Raw genomic sequence first — 22,845 nt, forward strand, 5'->3', positions numbered from 1 at the left:
TACTCTAGCTTTCTTCTCACAAGGTCTCTTTTTAAACTCAAAACACTGGGTCCAACTCCCAGCCTTGAGTAAGGACAAAGAACAACATACAAAAACAAGGTTATCAGAGGCGACTCTTCTTTGGAGAACTTCGCACTTATTAATTTCTGCTGAAATTGCGTATTAGACAGGAAAAGCTTTTAATAGTAAAAACCGATAACATCAAAAACTAGAAGTTCTTAGTTAAAAAAAAAAGAAAGAAAGAAAGAAAGAAAGAAAGAAAGAAAGAAAGAAAGAAAGAAAAAGAAAAGGAGCACCTGAGTGGCTCAGTCCGTTAAACATCTGACTTCAGCTCAGATCATCATCTCAAGGGTTGTGGGTTCAAGCCCCACATCGGGCTCACAGCTGTCAGCCGGTCAGCACAAAGCCCGCTTCAGATACTCTATTCTCCTTCTCTGTGCCCCTCCCCCACTTGCGCTCTCCCCAAAATAAATAAGTATGAAAAAAGAAAAAAGAGAAAAGAAAAAAATACCGAGTAGGCAATTTCCAGTATCTACCATGCTGGATCAAAATGAAACTACCAATTACAAGAAAAAAATTACAAAAGAAATCACAAATACCAAAGTGTTGATACCATAATGTTCGTATACTTGGAGAACAATGAGCATTAATTAGAAACTAATTAAAAAAAAAAAAAAACACTCCTGCCTGCCTATGAAAAACACCTCAAATCCCCTTATGGGTCCAAAAGATTTTGTTATGAAGAACATTTACGTCTCAGCCCAAATAAAAGTACCTCACAATTTAAGCATGGTTAGAGCTGAAAAAGTATTAGAGGAAAACTTATCACTTTAAATATTCACACCAGAAAACAGAAAGTGAAAATCAATGAGCCAGCAGTCCACTTTCAAGGTGAGTCACTGATCTGCGCTTCTAGTTAAGCTTCCTTATCCAGTTAAGTGATGTTCATTGAAGGTATTACCACAAGGTTTACATACACAGGTTTCTCTCAGCTGTGAGTTCTCGAGTCTTCAAACAGATAAGCAACAACTTCCTGCTTTCTTACATTCATAGGGTATCTCCGCAATGTTAGACGGAGGATGTGAAAATGCCTTGAAGACACTCCCATATTTCTGACATTTATGTATTTTCTCTGCTGTGAGTTTTCACATGTCTTCGAAAGTAGGCAGGGCACACAAAGGCTTTCCCACATTCCTTACATTCATAGGGTTTCTCTCCAGTGTGGCTTCTTACATGTCTTCGAAAGGATGAGGGACAACTGAAGGCTTTCCCACACTCCAGACATTCAAAGGGCTTCTCTCCAGTGTGCATTCTTGCATGGACAGTAAGGTATGAAGAATGGCGAAAGGCTTTCCCACATTCCTTACATTCATAGGGCTTCTCCCCAGTGTGTGTTCTCATGTGGATCCTAAGGGCTGAGGGATAAATGAAGGCTTTTCCACATTTCTTACATTCATAAGGTTTCTCTCCAGTGTGAGTTCTTATATGTACTGTAAGGTGGGAGGAACTAATAAAGGCTTTCCCACATTCCTTACATTCATAAGGCTTCTCTCCACTGTGAGTTCTTAAATGTTCCGTGAGGGATGAAGAACGGCTAAAGGCCTTCCCACATTCCTTACATTCATATTGTATCTTTCCAGTGTGATCTCTCACGTGTGCTCTGAAGGATGAGGGACAACTGAAGGCTTTTCCACATTCCTTACATTCATAGGGTTTCTCTCTACTTTGATTTTTCACGTGTGTATTCAGGGAAGTGGGAAGATAGAAGGCTTTTCCACATTCCAGACATTCATAGGGTTTCTCTCCAGTGTGTTTTCTCATGTGGATACTTAAGGAGGAGGGACAATTGTAGGCTTTCCCACATTCCTTACATTTATATGGTTTGTCTCCTGTGTGTGTTCTGACGTGGACAGTGAGTTTTGAGGACTCACTGAAGGCCTTCCCACACTCTTTACATTCGTAAGGCTTCTCTCCAGTATGAATTCTTATGTGTATTATAAGGTGAGAGGAAGAACTAAAGGCCTTCCCACATTCCTTACATTCATATGGCTTATCTCCACTATGAATCCTCTTGTGTTTGGAGAGTGAGGAGGAACAACTAAAGGCCTTCCCACATTCCCGACATTCATAAGGCTTATCTCCACTATGAATCCTTTTGTGTTCCGTGAGGGATGAAGAACAGCTAAAGGTCTTTCCACATTCCTTACATTCATAGTTGGTCTTTCCAGTGTGAATCTTCATATGTGCCCTAAAGAATGAAGAACAAGCGAAGGCTTTCATACACTCCTTACATTCATAGGGTTTCCCTTCAGTGGGAGTTTTCACATGCTTCTTAAAACAAGCAAGAAAATGAAAAGCTTTCCCACATTCTTTACACTGATAGGGTTTGCTTCCGGCGTGAGACCTGATGTGATTTTTAAGGGATAAATGATCTGCGAAGGCCGTTTTACACTCGCGGCATTCATAGGACTTTACTTCAGTAGTTCTCTTCAGTATATTCAGATGTGAGATTTGGCCGAAGGTTTGTCCACGCCGATTTTCTTCACTGTGTTCATTGACGTTCTCCACCACGGGGCTTCTTTTAAAAATAAAAAGCACACTATTAGTGGTAAATAAATTTTTACCATTTTCAGGGATTATGTACATTTTCTGCCCCATCAAATTACAAGTTCAAAGTTCTCCCAGAGGGCTCTACCATAGCCAATATTATCAATGAGTTGTTTTGACTTATATAATTTTTCTGATAATTGCTTACAACTGAACTATGTGTCAAATAGTGAAGATCTCAATGTAATTTTCAAAAAAAAAATCTTGGAAAAATTCTTTATGAATTCACAATTTTTGACCAAGTTCTATATACATGTTTTTTTAAGTTTTATGACATTTTAAGATCCTCTCCTCAGGCACTACTTTTTCTTACTTACCTCAAATGTCTCTCACGGTTTTTGTTCTGATAATAAATACCCCGGTATTCCCCGTTTTTGTGTAAAATGGATGACGAAGAATCATTCCTTTTGAATCTAACTATCTTCTGTTCATTGGATATTTTTTGTCCATAAGTATCTTGTGGAGTAACTGATTCTCTAGTTTTAAGTTGAGTCTCAAAACCTGAAACAAAAAAGTAAAGGCACCTATAAGCAAAGGACTTCTGGAAGTGTGGCTGTTTCAGGACTTTGGTAATAATATGCACAATGGTCAAAATGGTATGCAACTAAGAAATGATTCTATGAAGACTAGGACTGATAGTGACACAAATAGAGAATTATTAGGAGAACAAAACACAAAGGAACCGGATAAAGTGCACATGGCCAAATACTAACTTACAAGAGGAAATACAGATCTGTCCAAGAACAAGGACACTGTGAGAATACTGATAAAAAATCAAAACAAGGAATCTGGAAGATCAGACCCCTCAAACAAAACAAAATTTTGCTCTGCTTTTATTTGATTTTTCCAAACGTAATATCCCCCCAACCAGGATGGTTTCTCCCAAGGATTCTTGCCTTCCTGGTGCTCCCCCTGGATAGGTCCTCTTTCCACTGTTTCCAGGTCCTCCTCTTGTTTCCACTGGGAGATCAGATACGGAGTGTGGAGTGGATACCCTAGTAATGCAGAAAGGCTTATCATGATGGAAAACAATGACGAACCATGAACATTTCCATGACAGTCAAAATTTTGCTCTTCTGATACTCTATGGGCAAGGTAAATTTAATTTCAACAAGACGTCAAAAAAGTTTTTCAAGTGGGGGCATGGTAGGGGGGGTTGACAGTGACAGAGACAATGACACAGCCTCTGATTTCTAGAACCAATGTGACAATCATATCTAAACTTCAATATTAGAAGCTGGTCTGATACTCAGGACCCTTTGTTCTCCTGTTGAATATAAAAATCTCACAGAATACCAATCTTAAACAAGGTTATGCTGAGACCATGATAAAATTAAGCAAAACAAGGCCACTATGTAATTTAATCTAAGGGTGACCCCCCCCACCCCCGCAATACACACACACTACTCCATAATAAAATTTCTACCTCTTTTTGTCAGCACCCAATCTAAAGTGACCACCTGTGGACTGAACAGTGTCCCTTGAAAATTTATGTCCAAACAGGTCAATGAAACAGAACAGAGAGCCCAGAAATAGACCTACATAAACAGTCAACTGATCTTTGACAAAGGAGCAAAGGTAATAGAGAAGATAGTCTTTTCAACAAAGACTGAAACAACTAGACCTCAACATGGAAAAAAATTAACCTAGACACAGACTTTTACACTTTTCACAAAAATCAACTCAAAAAGGGATCACATGGATCAAAGACCTAAATGTAAAATGCAAAACTATGAAATACCTGGAAGAAAACATAGGAGAAAATCTAGATGACCTAGGGTCTGGAGATGACTTCTTAGATACAACACCAAAGGCATGACCCATAAGAGAAATTCACAAGCTGGACTACATTAAAATTAAAAAAGTATTGCTCTGCAAAAGACACTGGCAAGAGAATGAAAAGATAAGCCACAGACTGGGAGAAAACATCTAGAAAAGACACATCTGATAAAGGACTGTTATCCAAAATAAATAATTTTTTAAAAGTTTATTTATTAAAGTAATCTCTACACCCATGTGGGACTCAAACTCACAACCCCGAGATCAAGAGCCACATGCTCTACTGACTAAGCCAGCCAGGCACCCCCATAAACAAAGAACTCTTAAAATTCAACAATAAGAAAACAAACAACCTGAGTAAAAAGCAGGCCAAAGACCTCAACAGACACCTCACCAAAGAAGAGATACAGATGACAAATAAACATATGAAAATATAGTTCAAAATGTCATCAGGAAAACACAAATTGAAACATGAGATACTACCACACGCTTATGAGAACAGCTAATATCCAGAACACTGACACCAACAAACGCTGGCAAGGAACTCTCTCTCATTCGTTGCTGGAGGGAATGCAAATAGGGACACCCACTTTGGAAGATAGTATGATAGGGCAATCACACTTCTTGGAATTTACCCAAAGGAGATGAAAACATGTCCACACAAAAACCTGCACACACAGGTTTACCGCAGCTTTATTCAAAACTGCCCAAGCATCAAAACAATTAAGATGTCCTTCATGGGCTCCTGGGTTGCTCAGTCGGTTGAGCATCCGACTTCGGCTCAGGTTATGATCTCGCAGTTCATGAGTTCGAGCCCCGAGTCGGGCTCTGTGCTGACAGCTTGGAGCCTGGAGCCTGCTTCCGATTCTGTGTCTCCCTCTCTCTGCCCCTTCCCCACTCATGCTCTGTCTCTCTCTGTTTCTCAAAGATGAATAAACGTTAAAAAAAATAAAATTAAATAAAAATTTAAAAAAAGATGTCATTCAGTGGGTGGATGGATAACTAAAACTGTGGTACATCCAGACAATGAAATATCATTCAGAACTAAAAAGAAATGAACTATCAAGCCACAAAAAGACATGGAAGAATCATAAAGGCATATTACTAAGTGAAAGAAGCCATGGGAAAACTGATACGATTTGGTCCATATGATTCCAACTACATGACATTCTGGAAAAGCCAAAACTATGAAGACAGTAAAAAGATCAGTGGCTGCCACAGGTTAGAGGGGAAGAAGAGATGAACTGACAAAGCAAAGAGAATTTTAAGGCAGTTAAACCACTCTGTATGATACTATAATGATTGATGTATATACCATTATGTATTTGTCCAAACCACATAATGTATAACACCAAGAGTGAATCCTAATGTAAACTATGGATGCAGGGTGATGATGATGTGTCAATTCAGGTTTATCAGTTGTAACAAACGTACCACTCTGGTAGATGTTGACAGCAGAAGACACACTGTACCTGTACAGGGGCAGGGCATATATGAGAAATCTCTGCATCTACTGCTCCATTCTGCTGTGAATCTACAACTGCTCTAAAAAAAAAGTGTCTTAAAACAAAATGTCAGGGACACCTGGGTGGCTCAGTCGGTTAAGTGACTCTTGATTTCAGCTCAGGTCAGGATCCCAGCCAGGGTCATGGGATCAGGCCTCTCGTCAGGCTCCTCGCTGAGCATGGAGCCTGCTTAAGATTTTCTCTCCCTCTCCCTCTCCCCCGCCCCTTCCTCTCCCCCACTAGCGTGCGTTCTGTCTAAAATTTAAAAAAAAAAGTCATGTTCACTTGAAACCTCAGAATGTTACTTTGGAAATAGGGTCTTTGTAGATATAATCAAGTAAAGATGAAGTTACACTGGATTGAAGTGGGTCTTCAATCCATTGACTAGTGTCCTTATAAGGATTAACATAAAAAGGGAAAAAGGCCATGTGAAGATAAAGGCAAAGATTAGAGGGGCACGTGGGTTGCTCAGTCGATTGAATGTCCGACTTTGGCTCAGGTCATGATCTCACAGTTCATGAGTTCGAGCCCCACATAGGGCTCTCTGCTGTCAGCACAAAGCCTGCTTTGGACCCTATTTCCCTCTTTCCCTCTGTACCTCCCCAGCTCCTGCTCTGTCTCTCTCTTAAAAATTAATAAACATTTTCTTTTAAAAAAGGCAAAGATTAGAATGAGAGAGCTGCATGGGGCACCTGGCTGGCTCAGTTGGTGGAGCATGCAACTTTTGATCATGGGGTTATGGGTCTGAGCCCCACATTGGGTGGAGAGATTATTTAAAAAAAAAAATCTTAAAAAAAAAAAAAAAAAGATATGCTGTGTACCAAGAAACACCCAGGATTGCTGGCAACCACCAGAAGCTGGGAAGAGACAGGAGAAATTTTCCCATAGAGCCTTCAAAAGGAGTCTGGCCTTATACTTCCAGTGTCCAGAAATATGAAATAAGTCTCTGCTGTTTTTAGCCACAGTTTGTGGTACTTTGTTATGAAAGGCCTAGGAAACTAATACAGCCAGCTTCCACAGGCCCATCCCCAAATCACTCAACCAAAGCACAAACCCTATAATATGTACTTTTAACACCTTTCTGAGACATACCACAGCTCCCCAGGTCACTGAGTAATAAACCCCACTTGTTTACAGGTATGTTCCTGGTAGTCTCTGAGTAAAGAACACTGACATCAATAAAATTATCCTAAGGACCGAAACCACAAACCTCCCTAAGACCCAAAGGGATGCCCGAAGTCTATGCCCACACTTTCAACACGTAATAAGCATCAATGCTTTTAACCACAAGAAAAAGACAGTTCACTACACAGATGTTTATTTTCATGATGAAACCACTAGACGCAGTAAGTTCCTTGGGGTCAGTGAGTGTCTGTCGTATTTACCACTATATTCTAATTCCTCAGTCCAAATCCTAGAACAAGGTCAATTAGTAAAATTGTTTTCTCAACAACTAAATGAAGGAATGTTGCCACTCTTACCTAATGAGGCCAGGTTCTGGAAGTTTTCCAGCATCACATCTCTGTAGAGGTTCCTCTGAGCAAGATCCAGCAAAGCCCACTCCTCCTGGGTAAAGTCCACAGCCACATCCTCAAAGACCACTGAGTCCTAAAACACACCACACATATTCTCTTCAGGAAGGTACCAACTCTCCCCATATATGCAGAACTGATGAGGTTGATAACACTGGGGAACTGAGAACTAACTAACTCACAGTAAGTTCTGAAGATACTATGGTCTCCTGACATCTACCCCAGAATGCAGTCATCAGATCTTTTGCTCTCCCCGTAACTCTCTTCCTAACTGATCCAATCCTGTCTCCCGCATCTCACTACACTTCTAAAATGTTAAATTTATCTCTTCCACAGTTTGATGGTGACCAATTCCAGTCTTATAATAATCCAGAACAGTCCAGAGCATATGGCTGAAATGAAATGCTCTAGAAATGAAATAAATTCCACATTGACACCAGCAATTACTTGTCACAGAAACAATTTCACCTGCTTCCTTCTTTCCCACCATAGCACTGAGCACAACATGAAACACTGGGTCATATCGGAATGAGGTTTAAATGCATAAAACACACCGAGGAACAGAGAGCCCTTCTTTTTTTCACTAACCTGAGACCCAGGGGACTGCAGAAATACAACTTTCATCTCAGGCCCACAGCTAGCCCTATTTTCTTGTCCTCTAGGCCAGGGGTCAGCAAACTACAGCACATGGGCTAAATCCAGCCTACTACTTGCTTGCGTACGTAAAGTTTTCCTGGACCACAATAAAACATTTAAGTACCGTCTGGGGCTGCTTTAGGCTAAATTGGCAGTTCAATTGCAATAGAGACTCTATAGCCTTCAGAGCCTAAAATAGTTACTATGCGGCCCAACAGAAAAGCAGACTGCTGACCACTGCTCCACACAATTAGGAGGTCAATGACCTGGCGGAATGGAAAATTCTTTTGGCGAATTATTAGCCCCTACTTACCTGCGTCATATTTTTCTGCAACTCAGCAGCGCTTTCTTCTTTCATGTTCCCTTCATGAAGAAAGCCAGAGTACTGAGAAGTTAGAGCTGAAGCAAGAGAAAGAAGACACGAGAATCCAGATCTCCCCACAACTCACGAGGCGAGATGCTACGGCAGGTCCATTATGAGGAACCACTCCCCTCAAAACAAACACACGCGCACAGCCCCAAGATACCCAACCAAACACACACTGATCTGCTAAGAAGGTGAAGTAATCTTATCTCCTCTAGAGCTAGAAACTCTTTAGAGCTAGAAACCACTGCTGTGGTCCATGTTGATCATTAAAAAAAAAAAAGAAAAAGGTTAATCGTCCCATTTTGTAAGTTAATTGAAATTTTTAAAAGTTTAGCTGTCAATTTTCCCATGATAATGAAAAGCAAAACCTATGACACGATGCCTTCAACCATAAAAATACACATGGTGTCAAATCCAAAACAGCACTTATATATCCAACTTCTGGGGGCTCCACTCCCGACATTTCTTCTGCACTCCTGGCAGGCTAACAGGCATTGCTCCCCAGCCTCTGACCACCGAATCCTCCCTCCAGGGGCTGCAGGGTCTCTGAAACTTGGTTTTTGAGAAAGAGCATCAACCGACTCAATTCCACGTGTCGGAGGCAGTGAAGACTGCCATGCTTGACTCTCTTGCTAAAGTTTGCCTGTACAGAGGACCGCAGCAGCAGGGCAAGAACACCGAAAGTTAGCAAAATACGTCATCTCCGATGGCGTTCTCTGCAGCTGTTACGCAAACTTAAAATAACAAAAACGCAACCGTTTTGTCCGTGCAGTGGATCCAGCAGTATGTTTTAAATCTAGTAAAAACTGCAACATCCTTTACTACATTAGTAATGTGCCATTTGAGCAACCATGATGTGAGCATGACTTTGCCAAGAGCTTTCCTCTCATAGAAGCTCTGCAAACCAGATATTACAACTAGTTTAGAGTTGAGAAATCTTAGCATCAATTAACCACATACTCAATGCTACTCAGTCAGAAAGGGCGTATATACTACATATACAGGCGTGTGAATGCAGGCCTATTTTCCTTCAGAGCCTAAAATCCCAATGAGCGTATTTCTGAACACAGACCTTACAATTTAGTTGTTAATGAGGCTGTTATTACTAACATTACCAGAGTCTGGCCTGGAACCCTGCTGTGCACTCTGGAGAGTACACAAACGAAGTATTCTACTGAAATGTTTTATCTTCGTGAGCTCCTTCTCTTGACTAAGCCTCCTGTCTTGAGCAAGGACACTTCCCTTAAGGCCCTTACCTCTTGCTTCTTTATTTCATATTTACTTAGGTAATATTTACCCTGATCCCACTACATACAGTCACAGGGGATATAGCACTAAACAGAACAGAAAAGTCCTGAACCACAGGGATGTTATAATCTTTTAAGGGAGGGGAATAAACAGAGAAACATATCAGGTAGTGGTACATGATACATAATAATGTAGCCAGCACATTATAGGGATGGAGAGGCACACACATATTTATCTTTAGTGAGTCAGGACTACTTTTGTGGCAGGGAAGAAGGAGAAAATTAAAAGAAGTGTTTCAGGTGCACCTGGGTGGCTCAGTGGGTTAAGCTTGCAACTCTTAATTTTGGCTCAGGTCATGATCTCACAGTTGTGAGATGAAGCCTCACATGCGGGCTCGACGCTAAGCGTGGAGCAGGCTTAGGATTCTCTTTCTCCCTTTCTGCCCCTCTCGCTCATGCTCGCTCTCTCTAAATAAACATTAAAAAAAAAAAAAAAAAGAAGTGTTTCAGAGAACACTGGAAATCCACAGCTGGTGTGATTTATATATTTATAAATATCATCAACTCCAGACGAAAAAAAATCAGTAATGGTGGGCTAATGATTAATCTAAAGGTTGGAAAAAGAACAGCACAAACGTTCAGAAAAATGAAAATAAGACAAAATTAATGATATGTTTTAAAATTAATAAAAAGAGGGGCGCCTGGGTGGCTCAGTCAGTTAAGTGTCCAACTTCAGCTCAGGTCATGATCTCAGGGTCCGTGAGCTCAAGCCCCATGTCAGACTCTGTGCTGACAACTCGGAGCCTGCTTCAGATTCTGTGTCTCCCTCTCTCTCTGCCCCTCCCCCACTCACGCTCTGTCTCTCAAAAATAAATAAACGCTAAAAAAATTTTTTTTAATAAAAAGAATAAAAACTAAAAATGTGCCCTTTGAAAACTAATGAAATCAACATACCTTTAGCAATTTTAATAGAATTATGAATGGGTCACAACCACAGATGTTGCAGGGAGAATATAACCAAAATATTAAGGAAACATATATGAAAATGTAAGACATGAATGAATTTCTAAAAGAAGTATAACTTTCTGGCGACATTCTTTTTTTTTTTTTAAACGTTTATTTATTAATGAGAAACAGAGATACAGAGCATGAGCAGGGGAGGGGTAGAGAGATGGGGAGACACAGAATCTGAAGTAGGCTCCAGGCTCCAAGCTGTCAGCACAGAGCCCGCGACGCGGGGCTCGAACTCACGAACTGGGAGATCATGACCTGAGCCGAGGTTGGTCACCTAACCAACTGAGCCACCCAGGCGCCCCTTTCTGGCAACATTCTAAAATAAATACAAAACTTGATTACAACCAGCCCTTAATTAAACAAAACAGTAGTTTAAAACATGCCCCACAAAGGAAATATAAATTACAAATTGTTTCACAGGCAAGTTCACCAAATAAGTAAAGGGTTCCTAATTCCATTGCAGGGGTGGAAAATACGATTTTCCTGAATGTTTCCAAGACCAGAAAAGTACAACTCAAAACAAAATAGGCAAGATCTCATTCATACATATGAATGCAAGGTAATATAAAAATATTAGTGCAGTCAAGAAATGAATAGTGGTTAAAAACTGAATCTTCAATTAATGTAATCATCACATTAACAGAAAACCATGACTATTCCTCTTAGATACAAAATAGTCACTGATCTCTATGAATATCCATTGGTGATAATTTAACCCATCAAAATTAGAGAACAGCTTTAGTTGGAAAAAAATAATTATTATCTACAAACATCTACAGCAAACATCCTATTTAACTGCTGAAATGATAGAATAAGTCTGGGATCAGGAACAAAGCAAGGATGCAAATTATACACTATTCTAGTACTGTCTGTCTACCGTAGTGGAAGTCCTAGCAAATACCCTAAAGAAATAAAAGGAAGGGGCGCCTGGGTGGCTCAGTCGGTTAAGCCACTGGCTCTAGATTTCCGCTGAGGTCATGATCTCAGGGATGGGGAGATCCAGATCCGGCCCCTACGTTGAGAGCAAAGAGTCTGCTTGGGATATTCTCTGTCTCTGTCTCTCTCTCTCTCTCTCTGCCCCTCACCTGTTCGTGCTTTCTCTCTCAAACAAATAAACATTAAAAAGAAAGAAGGAAAGAAAGAAAGAAAAAGGAATGCAAGGTACAAGAATAAAAGAGAAAATGCTGAGAATGGCACAAGACCGCACTCTCGGTATGAAATTCAAAACAATCTACAGATAAATGATTAAAATTTATAGCTGCATTCCACGAGGGAGGGGTAACAGGGATAGTAAGTAATCAGTTCACATTTATGTACCTGGATATAATGTATCAAATTGATGCCCACAGGCAAGGTAAAGTTCACCGATCAAATATCTCCTGCCCCAGGAGGGGAGAGATGGGAACGGAGTTGAAGCAAATGTCACCACCCCGTGCTCACCGAACACGCTGAAATCCAGACCACCGTACAGACGAGGTGGAGGCGCTCGTCCCCGTAACCCGAATGGCAGGGATGCTTTTACTTTCTGAGAAGACACCAAAAGATGCTTTGAAAGGCCGATTAAATACGAAGGTGGTTCTCTAACTCTAACCTACAGCCGACTCACCCCGGCTGCTGGACGCAGCCCAGAGCTCCGGATTCAGTGAGTTCGGGACGAACGGCGGCCTGCCGCTGGGTTCCAGCGGGGATAGGAGGCACGGCCGAGAGGCCGTCCTGTAAATGCCGACCTCTCCGCCTCCAGCGGGTCGGACCTGGCGCTGGCCAGGGGCAGCCGGGAAGGACACGAACCGAGGTAATTAACTACCTCAGACTCGAGACTGGGACCGAAGAGATATGGCCGCCAGCTCGCGCAGGCGCATGAGTCCACTTCTGCTTCCGGTTTCTGGGCCTCGCACAGCGTAAGGGGCGGAGCCTCGGTAGCTGAGCCGTAAGATTACGAGGGGTGGTCGGGCGGGAGGCGTCTCTTTCTCGGGCCGCGAGTGGAAGAGAAATGCTAGTTTTCTTCTGGGGAGAGAGGCGGTTTGGCCCTGGGGGCGAATCAGCGCAGGATTTGGAACTGGACGGGACTGGGGGGACATCAGGTCCGTGGCGGGGTTTGGTTGACTAGGACTGTGGGGCGGAGCTGGGTCGAGACAACGCCTAGGGGCGTGGCTTAGTTGACTATTCCGAAGGGCACGGTTTACGGTGGAACCAGGTGGAGGGGCGAGACTTGGTTGGCAATTCTTGGGGAGCTGAGGTCTAGGGGGCGGGGCTGCGGGGATAGGGTTAGGGGCTCCCATTCAGGCTCCGAAGCCAGACATCTGGATGCTCAATTGCGTTTTTTTGAATTTATACCCTTCTCCACTTTGTTATGCACAGAACACGGTAGTTATAACTTTAAGCCTATACCACTTCCTAAGATCTCCCTTCCATTAATTCAGTCCTTTCTTAGGTCTTTAGTTTTCCCTTTCATTGTTTTATTGATTACTGCTCTTGTAGAGAAAGGCGATTGATAATTGTTTATGCAAGTCCAGTTACCTGGAAACCTGGCTCTCCTCTAATAGTTGTCATTACATTATTTGATTTTCCGTATAAATACAGTTTTCTGTCCCTGTTTTTTTCTTGTTCTAATACTACCTCGTTTCTTTGTGCAGGACCTCTCAAACTGTTGTAAAGTCAGAAAGAAATCAAGCATTCTTGTCTTGGTCGGTAATGATTATCAAGGATGCTAGGTAAGCTATTTGCTGTAGATTGTGTTTGTTTTTTTTTTTTTTTTACACGCTTATGCATCGAGATGTATTCATTCATCCATCATTCTATTTAAAATAGATTTTACAGGGGCGCCTGGGTGGCGCAGTCGGTTAAGCGTCTGACTTCAGCCAGGTCACGATCTCGCGGTTCGTGAGTTCGAGCCCCGCGTCGGGCTCTGGGCTGATGGCTCAGAGCCTGGAGCCTGTTTCCGATTCTGTGTCTCCCTCTCTCTGCCCCTGCCCCATTCATGCTCTGTCTCTCTCCCAAAAATAAATAAACGTTGAAAAAAAAAATTTTTTTTAAATAGATTTTACATAAAATTGACAAATTTTGAAACTTACAACAAACTGAAGCTGTGAAAAGAAGTTGAAGAGCTACATAGTCCTGAATCTATTAAAGGAAGTATATTTACAGTTTCCCTTGACTTTACAATGGGGCTATGCCCTGACAAACCCATCCCAGGTAGAAAATACCATTAAGTCTAGAATGCATTTAATACACCTAACCTAGCTAACATCATAGCTTAGCCTAGCCTACTTGGAGCGTGCCTAGAATACCTACATTAGCCTACAGTTGGGCAAAATTATCTAACACAAAGCTTATTTTATCTTTTATAAAGTGTTAAGTATCTCGTGCAATTTATTAAGCAGTGTACTGAACTTGAACAACAGAAAGGGTATATGGACATAGAATGGTTTTAAGTGTACTGGTGGTTTATTCTCATGATCTCATGGCTGACTGGGGTTGCAGCTGGCTACCCCCGCCCAGCATCAAAAGAGAGTATCATACCACCTATCAGTAGCCTGGGATGTGATCAAAATTAAAAATTCAAAGTATGGTTTCTACTGAATGCATATTACTTTCACACCATCATAAAGTCAAAAAACTTTAAATCTAACATCTTAAGCCAGGAACCATCTGTATCCCTGCTGGATTCTGTGGTTCAGGTTGTGCAGATCGTTGTGTTAATCCTCAGATCAGTTTTCTAGGTGTGCAGGATGGTTTAGTATTGGTCTGGCTGTACTTCATGGACATGAGACACAAAAAACTCAGATTGTGTTCTTTATGTTTTGTGTCTTTAAGTTAATGAAGTACCTTTTAAAATCTGGTTTATGAAGATGTATTATCAGTTTTTGATCAATGTAATCAAATGTTCATGCATCTATTAACTGATAACATAACTTTGCTTCTTTAACTTTATGATGTCATATCTGTATACAATATTTAATTTTACATAACCCAATAGTCTATACTTTTGAGTCTATACTTTTTTGTTTAATGTTTATTTATTTTTTGAGAGAGACAGAGTACAAGTGGGGAGGGGAAGGGAGAGAGGGAGACCCAGAATCTGAAGCAGGCTCCAGGCTCTGAGCCCTGACTTGGGGCTCAAACCCACAACCGTGAGATCATGACCAGAGCCAAAGTCAGATGTTTAACTGACTGAGCCACTCAGGCACCCCGAGTCTATACTTTTTTTTTTTTTAATGTTTATTTAATTTTGAGAGAGAGAGAGAGAGAGAGAATGAGCAGTAAGGAGGGAGCATAAGGCAAGCTGACAGGCTGCAAACACCCCAGGTAGGATATGTGTGATATTCCTCCGACACTCCTGGCTGCCCAAGAACAAAGGAAAAGGAAAAACAAATGGTTATCTGATAGAGATCATAGTCCTGCAGGACCTAAGTCTCCATCACTCCTCCATAGTAAAGTGGTAAACAAAGGCAGAAGGAAATGGCAGATAGAAATAAATTTCCCTATAACCTCCAGCCCATTGACAAATACTTGAGGCCGGCAGATTAAAATGTTTCTACAGGAACTCCATGGGGCGCCTGGGTGGCGCAGTCGGTTAAGCGTCCGACTTCAGCCAGGTCACGATCTCGCGGTCCGTGAGTTCGAGCCCCGCGTCGGGCTCAGGGCTGGTGGCTCAGAGCCTGGAGCCTGTTTCCGATTCTGTGTCTCCCTCTCTCTCTACCCCTCCCCCGTTCATGCTCTGTCTCTCTCTGTCCCAAAAATAAATAAACGTTGAAAAAAAAAATGTTTCTACAGGAACTCCTTATGGTCTTAATGCTAATGCTTTGCTAGAGGGAAAAACAACCCTAGCTTGACAATGGCTGGGCCTCCACTATTCTGTGAGTCTTCTTTAGCCTATGAAAATCTCACTGAAAACTTCCCCTGGACTTTACCTCTCCCAACCCCATAGTATATAACCAGTCTCTCCCCATGGTCCCTGGGCAGCTCTTCCTGCCCATGGGTCCTGTTCCCGTGCTTCAATAAAATCACCTTTTTGCACCAAAAACGTCTTCAAAATTTCTTTCTTTCTTGGTCATCAAACCTGGATCCCACAAGCCCCACTATCACCCCCAAAAAACCTCACGAAGCGGGAGAGGGCAGAGAGAAAGTGAGAATCCCAAGCAGGCTCCACTCTGACAGTGCAGAGCCTGATGTAGGGCTCAAACTCATGAACTGTGAGATCATGACCTGAGCCAAAATCAGGAATCTGGAGCTTAACCTACTGAGCCACTCAGGCGCCCAAGCCTATACTTTTTAAAGAATGTTTTCGGGGCGCCTGGGTGGCGCAGTCGGTTAAGCGTCCGACTTCAGCCAGGTCACGATCTCGCGGTCCGTGAGTTCGAGCCCCGCGTCGGGCTCTGGGCTGATGGCTCAGAGCCTGGAGCTTGTTTCTGATTCTGTGTCTCCCTCTCTCTCTGCCCCTCCCCCGTTCATGCTCTGTCTCTCTCTGTCCCAAAAATAAATAAACGTTGAAAAAAAAAATTTTTTAAAAAAAGAATGTTTTCTGGGTTTCCTAGGTTGCTTTTTTTTTTTTCGCTCTTTTTTTTTTTTTGCTTTTTTTTTTAAGCAGGGGGGCCTTGAACTCACAACCCTGAGATCAAGACCTGAGCTGAGATCAAGAGTCAGAGGCTTAACCAACTGGCCCACCCAGGTGCCCTTCCTAGCTTGCTTTTAAATCTTCCTAAACTCTAGAGTATAAAAGTTATTTTCCTAATTTTCTTCCACATTTTATTATTTTTAAAACTTCTCAATGTTTACTCCTCAAGGAATTCATTTTAGTGTGTAGTGTGAGATAAAGGTCTGTTATGCTAATAAGCCACTCTGTGTATTGGCCTTTGGGTTGTTTATTTCTTCACTGTGACCCATTAACTCAAAAGCCCTCTGGGGCCAAACTCAAACTTTTGCATATCCAACTTTTAAAATAGCCCAACAAGCATATTTTTAGCCATTCAGAGCCTCCCTGCTTTGGATACTGTGAAAATGTCACCCAGCATCTACTGAACACTGATAAGACATAGAGCCTAGTAAAACACCAAGCTGCTGTGGCCTTTCAGAGCTCTCTGACTCCTCCATTGTGCTGAGCAAAGTCACCTAGACAGTAAGACCACTCCCAGATGCCCTTTTCCCCCAGGGGTTCCCTTGCCCTCCTCCCCTTCTGGATGGTGGCTTCTGTGCCCTAAGCCTTTGGATGGTCTCATGTTGGGACTTCCCCTGTCACACAACCCTGTCCAAGAGCCACCCTGTTGAAGAAAAACAGTGGTGGACTTAAAGTGGTAAAACCGATTTTATTCAGCACTATCACAACAGGGGAAAAGAGACCTTAGTATAAAAGCAGGTTCAAATCCAAGTATCTTATGGGTAAATGACAATTTATCAGCAAGAGGTACGGTGGATGGTACAGTGGATGGTAAATCTTTGTCAACCCAGTAAAGGTCATTGGATTTTCTACCTCTTGTGGTCCTGTCTTCTCCCTAGATCAGTCCTCAAATCTCTCAAATTCCCTCCAGGTGATCAGGATGCGACTGAGGTAATCAGGAAATAGATAATAGGGACCACCAGTCAACAGGACAATCGATTGACAAAACTATACTGGACAGTTTCAAGCGGTTGAAACTCTAAAATACCTGTGTGTCAGTTTGACATGGTGTTGTTCTGTGCTGTTTTGCTCTGCGTGTTTTGTTATTTTTTGAAGTTTATTTGTTTTGAGAGAGCAAGCAAGCAGGGGAGTGGCAGAGAGCTAGGGAGAGGGAGTCCTATGTGGGCTCCAAGTAGACAGCACAGAGCCCAATGCAAGGCTTGAACACTTGAACTGTGAGATCATGACCTAAGATGAAATCAAGAGCTGGTTGCTTAACCGACTAAGCCACGCAGGCACCCCTTGCTCTGTATATTTTTTGGGATCTCCCACTATGTCTCATTAGCCTCAACAAGTGGTAGCCTCAACAAGATGCAGGCAGGGTGGGCCCAGGGACCTAGAGGAGGGTACCACAGGACCAGTGAAGGGGGCCTTTGGCTTCTCACAGGATTGAAATCAAATGGAAGCCAGAGAAAGTAAAAACAGAGTTTCTTGAATAATTGCATCGGTGATGGAGAATGGCAGACCGAGTGTCTGGGAGACTAGGAAAGGAAAAGAGAATTGGGGTTAGGGATTTATATTGGAAAAGGGCCTAGAGTACATTTTTCTTCAGGAATCCAGGGTAGGGTCCAGTCAAAGGAAAGTGTCAGGTGAGCAGTAGACTCCACAAATTACTAAAGGTAGGGGTATTGATGCCATTATCAACCAAGGCTTGTTCAAAGCTAATGTCCTGGAACATGTTTGGGATCTGGCTCTTCTTAGGTGTTATCAGGTATTTGGGGCCTAGGATGAAACTCAAAGAATGATTAACTCTCTTGCCTTCCCCCTGAATGGGAACATAGCTTTTTTGTCTTATTCAGAGGCAAAATATTGAACATGAGTAAATGGGGCCAAGCAGAAAAACAGCAGAGATGAGGTCATTCTCAAATGGAGTCCTGGGGCTCCTGGGGCACTCAGTCAGTTAAGTGTCCAACTTAGCTCAGGTCATGATCTCATGATTCATGAGTTCCAGCCCCGTGTCAGGCTCTGTGCTGACGGCTCAGTGCCTGGAGCCTGCTTTGGATTCTGTCTCCCTCTCTCTCTGCCCCTCCCCCACTCGTGCTCTCCCTCTCAAAAATAAATAAAAACATTTTTAAACATTTATAAATATAAATAAATAAAATGGAGTCCCTTCAGCTTCCCTACCTCATAGGTATTTGAGTGAACATCATTGGAACTGACTTTTGGGGTCAGAGGTGCAGCAGCTTGGGGAGAGAGGTAAGCCTGCCTGCTTGGTCCCCCACTAAGCAGCTCTGGACCCTGTAAGACTTCCGGGCCCAAGCAGGAAAAGGGGAGAAGTGCCTAAGTCTGGACCAAGGGTGGGCTGCCTCTGACCCCATCATGGGCTGTAGCGAGAGGAGGTCCCCATGGCCAACTGGCGTTTTGGGATACTCTGAGACTAGACAAGTCCCTAGGAATTGCTACAACAGGTTCATAAGCCCATAAGGCAGGGATGGCAGGTCTCCTAAGCACAGTTGGGGGAGGTCCCTTTGTCCACAGCCAGCAGGCTTTAGCTGTAGTCCCACTCAGATCTACTGTTGAAAAGAACAGCTTTTAATCCAAATGACTGCCCTGCCTTAGTTTAAAGCTAAAGTTCTCTTTTCTGCTTATTATAGATCTTTTTTTTTTAATTTTTTTTCAATGTTTATTTATTTTTGGGACAGAAAGAGACAGAGCATGAACGGGGAAGGGGCAGAGAGAGAGGGAGACACAGAATCAGAAACAGGCTCCAGGCTCTGAGCCATCAGCCCAGAGCCCGACGCGGGGCTCAAACTCACGGACCTCGAGATCGTGACCTGGCTGAAGTCGGACGCTTAACCGACTGCGCCACCCAGGCGCCCCTATTATAGATCTTTGATAAGAAATACAATTGCTGAGAAGTCTGTTTTGCTTGCTGTTTGCTACGAGCATTGTAAAACCTTTCCTGAATGTGAAACCTTTCCTGAATGTAACCCGCTGTGTAATAGAATGGATTGTAAACCTACCTAAATGTAATCTGATATGTGATAAAATGAGTAATTGCACATAAACTAACCGGCATTTCTCGCTTCTGTAAACCTGCTTGCTTAACACATTCCTCACCTACCCTACCCCCTTCCCCCTTCCCCCTTTCTCCTCCCACCACAAGTAATGGACAAAGCCTTCCCGCCAAAGGACAGACAAAGGACGCCCAATCAGAGAACAACAAATGTCCTTACTTTAAAATCAACCAATCAGGCACCTCATAATTTAAAACCTCCCCTGTGCTACTTGTCTCTGTCCATAAAAGCGCTGTACCAACCCTGATCGTGGCCTCTTGCGTTACCTGCGACGAGTGCGCAGAGGACCAGGTTCGAACCTGCAATAAACGACCCTTGCCGCTTGGCTTTGACTTACAACTCTGGTGGACTTTTGTGGGAGGATTCGGAACTTCGGGCATTACATTTGGAGGTCCCACCGAGATCTGCCCCGAGCCCACCAGACTTCTGGTCAACAGGTCCTTTCTGATTCCGATCAGTAAGTAAGCCGGCTCTAACGTTCTTCCTTTTCTCTCTGATCTGTGTTTCTTCCCTGGAGAACCGGTTCTGTCTGGAAGCTGGTGTGACCCTGGCGGACGCGCTATAGGGCACCCAGCCAGGGTCAGTTGGAGACGTCCACTGACATCTGGGGGCCTTCTTGGCCCATCTGGGGGCCTTCTTGGCCCATCAGGGGACCTTCTTGGTCCATCGGGGGGCCTTTTTTGGCCCATCAGGATTCTTTTCTGTGGGCTGCTTACGCCCAACGCGCCTGCGAACTAAGTACTTTCATTTTCTCTATGAACTTCCAGAGTGCTAAAGAAATATCTCTAGGCGTCTAAAAAAAAAAAAAAAAAAACAAAAAACATCTAGGCATGCCAATTGTTACTCATATTTTGATGTAATGTGTGTCTGTGTGTCTGTCTGTTAAATCGACTGGAATGATTGTTGGGAGTCAGGGGCACGCGCCTGACTTCCCCTATGTGTAGTCCCACGGCATAAGCTACGGGATTCGAGTGGGCTCTAACCCGACTTCCACAGTGATCCTCATACGGCTTAAGGTGGTCAAAATTTATTTTGATCCAAGCAGGGGGTTTATACCTGCCCGCCCATGCTAAGAGGCACCTAAGTTCCCGCGAGGGACGCGGACGGGCGAGTACGCGAGTGCTTCTATGTCAGTCTAAATGTATTGTCACCCCTGGGCCCTTGTAATTACCGCCGTTCTAACCATAACCCTTTCTGTTGGGCTGGCCGAGACGGCACCAGAAAGTTGGAACCGCTACGAAAGATTCTTGTTAGTTCTTGTTTTTCTTTCATGGGTCGGATGTTTTGTTGGAATTAAGTGTTTCCTCCGCTGATCAGAATTAATTATTCCATCCTTTGTTCTTCTCTCCTCCTTCCTCAGCTCCCTGCGGCTTTCCCTCCCGCCCCCTGGCCAGCAGCGCCCCCTCCCCCACGTCCGTGCTGCCCGCGCCCCCCCTCTCTTCTCCTCTTCCTCAGAATCATAACATGGGCCAAACACAGAGCACCCCTCTCTCCCTCCTTCTCGCCAACTTCAGGGACGTAAAAGCTAGAGGACACAACTTAAGCCTAGACATTCGCAAAGGGAAGTTGATCACCTATTGCCGCTCTGAATGGCCCACCTTTGGGGTTAATTGGCCTATGGAGGGAACCTTCTGCCTCCCTGTGGTCCTTAAAGTAAAATCAAAGATTTTCCTATCAGGGAAAGAAGGCCCCCCGGATCAGATTCCCTACATTTTAGTATGGCAAGATCTAGTAGAAAACCCACCTCCCTGGATGGCCTCCTTCGTAACAACAGGGCCATGCAACATTCTGGCGGCTAAACCTATCAACCCTCCCAAGCCACCAACTCCAACTGCACCCTCTGTCCTCCCCGACAGCCAAGACTTACTTTCCCTTGACCCTCCCCCTTACCAGGTTCCCCCTCTTATTCCGCAAGCTGCCCCTATCCCTGCCGCGCCGGCAGAGCCTCCCGTAGCTCAGCCCATAGGAGGACTAGAAGATAGGGAGGCTCAACCCGTGCCCATGCCTAGTGGGGGCGAAATCCAAGGGCCAGCTGGACGTACCCGTAGGCGAGCCCCACATGAGTCAGGGCTCCACCTTCCTGACTCCACCATAGCTCTACCCTTACGAGAAATAGGGCCTCCCGACGATACGGGGAACCCCCGACTTCAATACTGGCCCTTCTCTACCAGTGATCTATATAACTGGAAAACCCAAAATGCCCGATTTTCTGACAACCCTAAAGATTTAATAAGTCTCTTAGACAGTGTTATGTTTACCCACCAACCCACCTGGGATGATTGTCAGCAGCTCCTCCGAATCCTGTTCACCACCGAGGAGTGAGAAAGAATTTAATTGGAAGCAAGAAAGCTGGTTCCTGGAGACGATGGCCAACCCACTGCTAACCTTGATCTCATTAATGCAGCTTTTCCCTTGACTTGACCCCCACAGGATGGCTGGGATTACAACACGGCAGAAGGTAGGGGACAGCTGCGCATTTATCACCAGACTCTAATGGCGGGTCTCCGGGCTGCTGCACGCAAGCCCACTAATTTGGCAAAAGTGTATTCAGTAATACAAGGTAAGACAGAGAGCCCTGCCGCTTATTTAGAAAGATTAATGAAAACCTTCAGACAGTATACCCCCATGGACCCTGAGGCCCCCTAAAACCAAGCTGCTGTTGTAATGGCCTTTGTAAATCAGGCAGCCACTGATATTAAAAAGAAACTCCAGAAATTAGAGGACCTGGAGGGAGAACAGATTCAGGACTTACTCCGCATTACCCAGCGTGTCTATAATAATAGAGAGACTCCAGAGGACAGGCAACTTAAAGTCACCAAGGAAATGACCAAAGTCCTGGCCTCTGTTGTCCAAAAGCCCCTGGATAAACAAAAGCCCCTAGATAAGGACCAATGTGCCTATTGCAAAGAAAAAGGCCATTGGGCCCGAGAATGCCCTAAAAAGAAAAAGCCACGTCATGATCAAAAACCGTGGCAGCCGGGGCGCCTGGGTGGCGCAGTCGGTTAAGCGTCCGACTTCAGCCAGGTCACGATCTCGAGGTCCGTGAGTTCGAGCCCCGCGTCAGGCTCTGGGCTGATGGCTCAGAGCCTGGAGCCTGTTTCCGATTCTGTGTCTCCCTCTCTCTCTGCCCCTCCCCCGTTCATACTCTGTCTCTCTCTGTCCCAAAAATAAATAAACGTTGAAAAAAAAAATTAAAAAAAAAAAAAAACCGTGGCAGCCAAAAACCACACCTGCCCTCTTCACTCAAGATGCAGAATAGGGGAGACGGGGTTTGGATCCCCTCCCCGAACCTAGGGTAACGCTACAAGTGGAGGGGAACCCAGTTCAATTCCTAGTCAACACAGGGGCACAACATTCGGTCTTGATCAGACCCCATGGAAAAATTTCTAAAAAATCTTCCTGGGTCCAAGGGGCTACCAGGATAAAAAAAATATCCCTGGACCACCCAGAGGACTGTGGACCTAGGAAATGGAAAGGTCACCCATTCC

At 43.8% G+C, this 22,845-nt stretch overlaps 1 protein-coding gene, 1 long non-coding RNA gene and 1 pseudogene across 2 annotated transcripts; 2 read left to right on the forward strand and 1 right to left on the reverse strand.

The window, feature by feature from the left end:
- Window positions 1-393: 393 nt before the first annotated feature.
- On the reverse strand, window positions 394-12,600 carry ZNF699 (zinc finger protein 699). Its single transcript, XM_047828848.1, has 7 exons — window positions 12,294-12,600; window positions 12,128-12,212; window positions 8,373-8,458; window positions 7,373-7,499; window positions 3,504-3,602; window positions 2,925-3,108; window positions 394-2,578 (listed from the first exon to the last, which is right to left on the reverse strand). Exons 3-7 carry the CDS (start codon window positions 8,415-8,417, stop codon window positions 1,120-1,122), a joined length of 1,914 nt encoding a protein of 637 aa, XP_047684804.1. The 5' UTR covers window positions 8,418-8,458; window positions 12,128-12,212; window positions 12,294-12,600; the 3' UTR covers window positions 394-1,119.
- Window positions 12,601-12,603: 3 nt separating this feature from the next.
- On the forward strand, window positions 12,604-19,030 carry LOC125150093 (uncharacterized). The gene is made up of 3 exons (XR_007146185.1): window positions 12,604-12,768; window positions 13,321-13,398; window positions 18,983-19,030. It is a non-coding gene; the product is annotated as an uncharacterized LOC125150093 (long non-coding RNA).
- An 889-nt stretch (window positions 19,031-19,919) lies between these two features.
- Window positions 19,920-22,616, forward strand: LOC125148105 (uncharacterized; annotated as a pseudogene).
- The last annotated feature ends 229 nt before the right edge of the window (window positions 22,617-22,845 follow it).

The sequence above is a fragment of the Prionailurus viverrinus genome, chromosome A2 (genome assembly GCF_022837055.1).
Source record: "Prionailurus viverrinus isolate Anna chromosome A2, UM_Priviv_1.0, whole genome shotgun sequence".
In the NCBI taxonomy this organism is placed as follows: Eukaryota; Metazoa; Chordata; class Mammalia; order Carnivora; family Felidae; genus Prionailurus; species Prionailurus viverrinus.

Coding starts and splice junctions, on each gene's coding strand:
- ZNF699 (XM_047828848.1), bottom strand. CDS start 8,417: ATGAAAGAAGAAAGCGCTGCTGAGTTGCAGAAAAATATGACGCAG. Junction 7,500..8,372: donor TGCAGAAAAATATGACGCAG/GTAAGTAGGGGC, acceptor GGTGTGTTTTAG/GACTCAGTGGTCTTTGAGGA. Junction 3,109..3,503: donor CCAGGGGGAGCACCAGGAAG/GCAAGAATCCTT, acceptor TTTTTGTTTCAG/GTTTTGAGACTCAACTTAAA.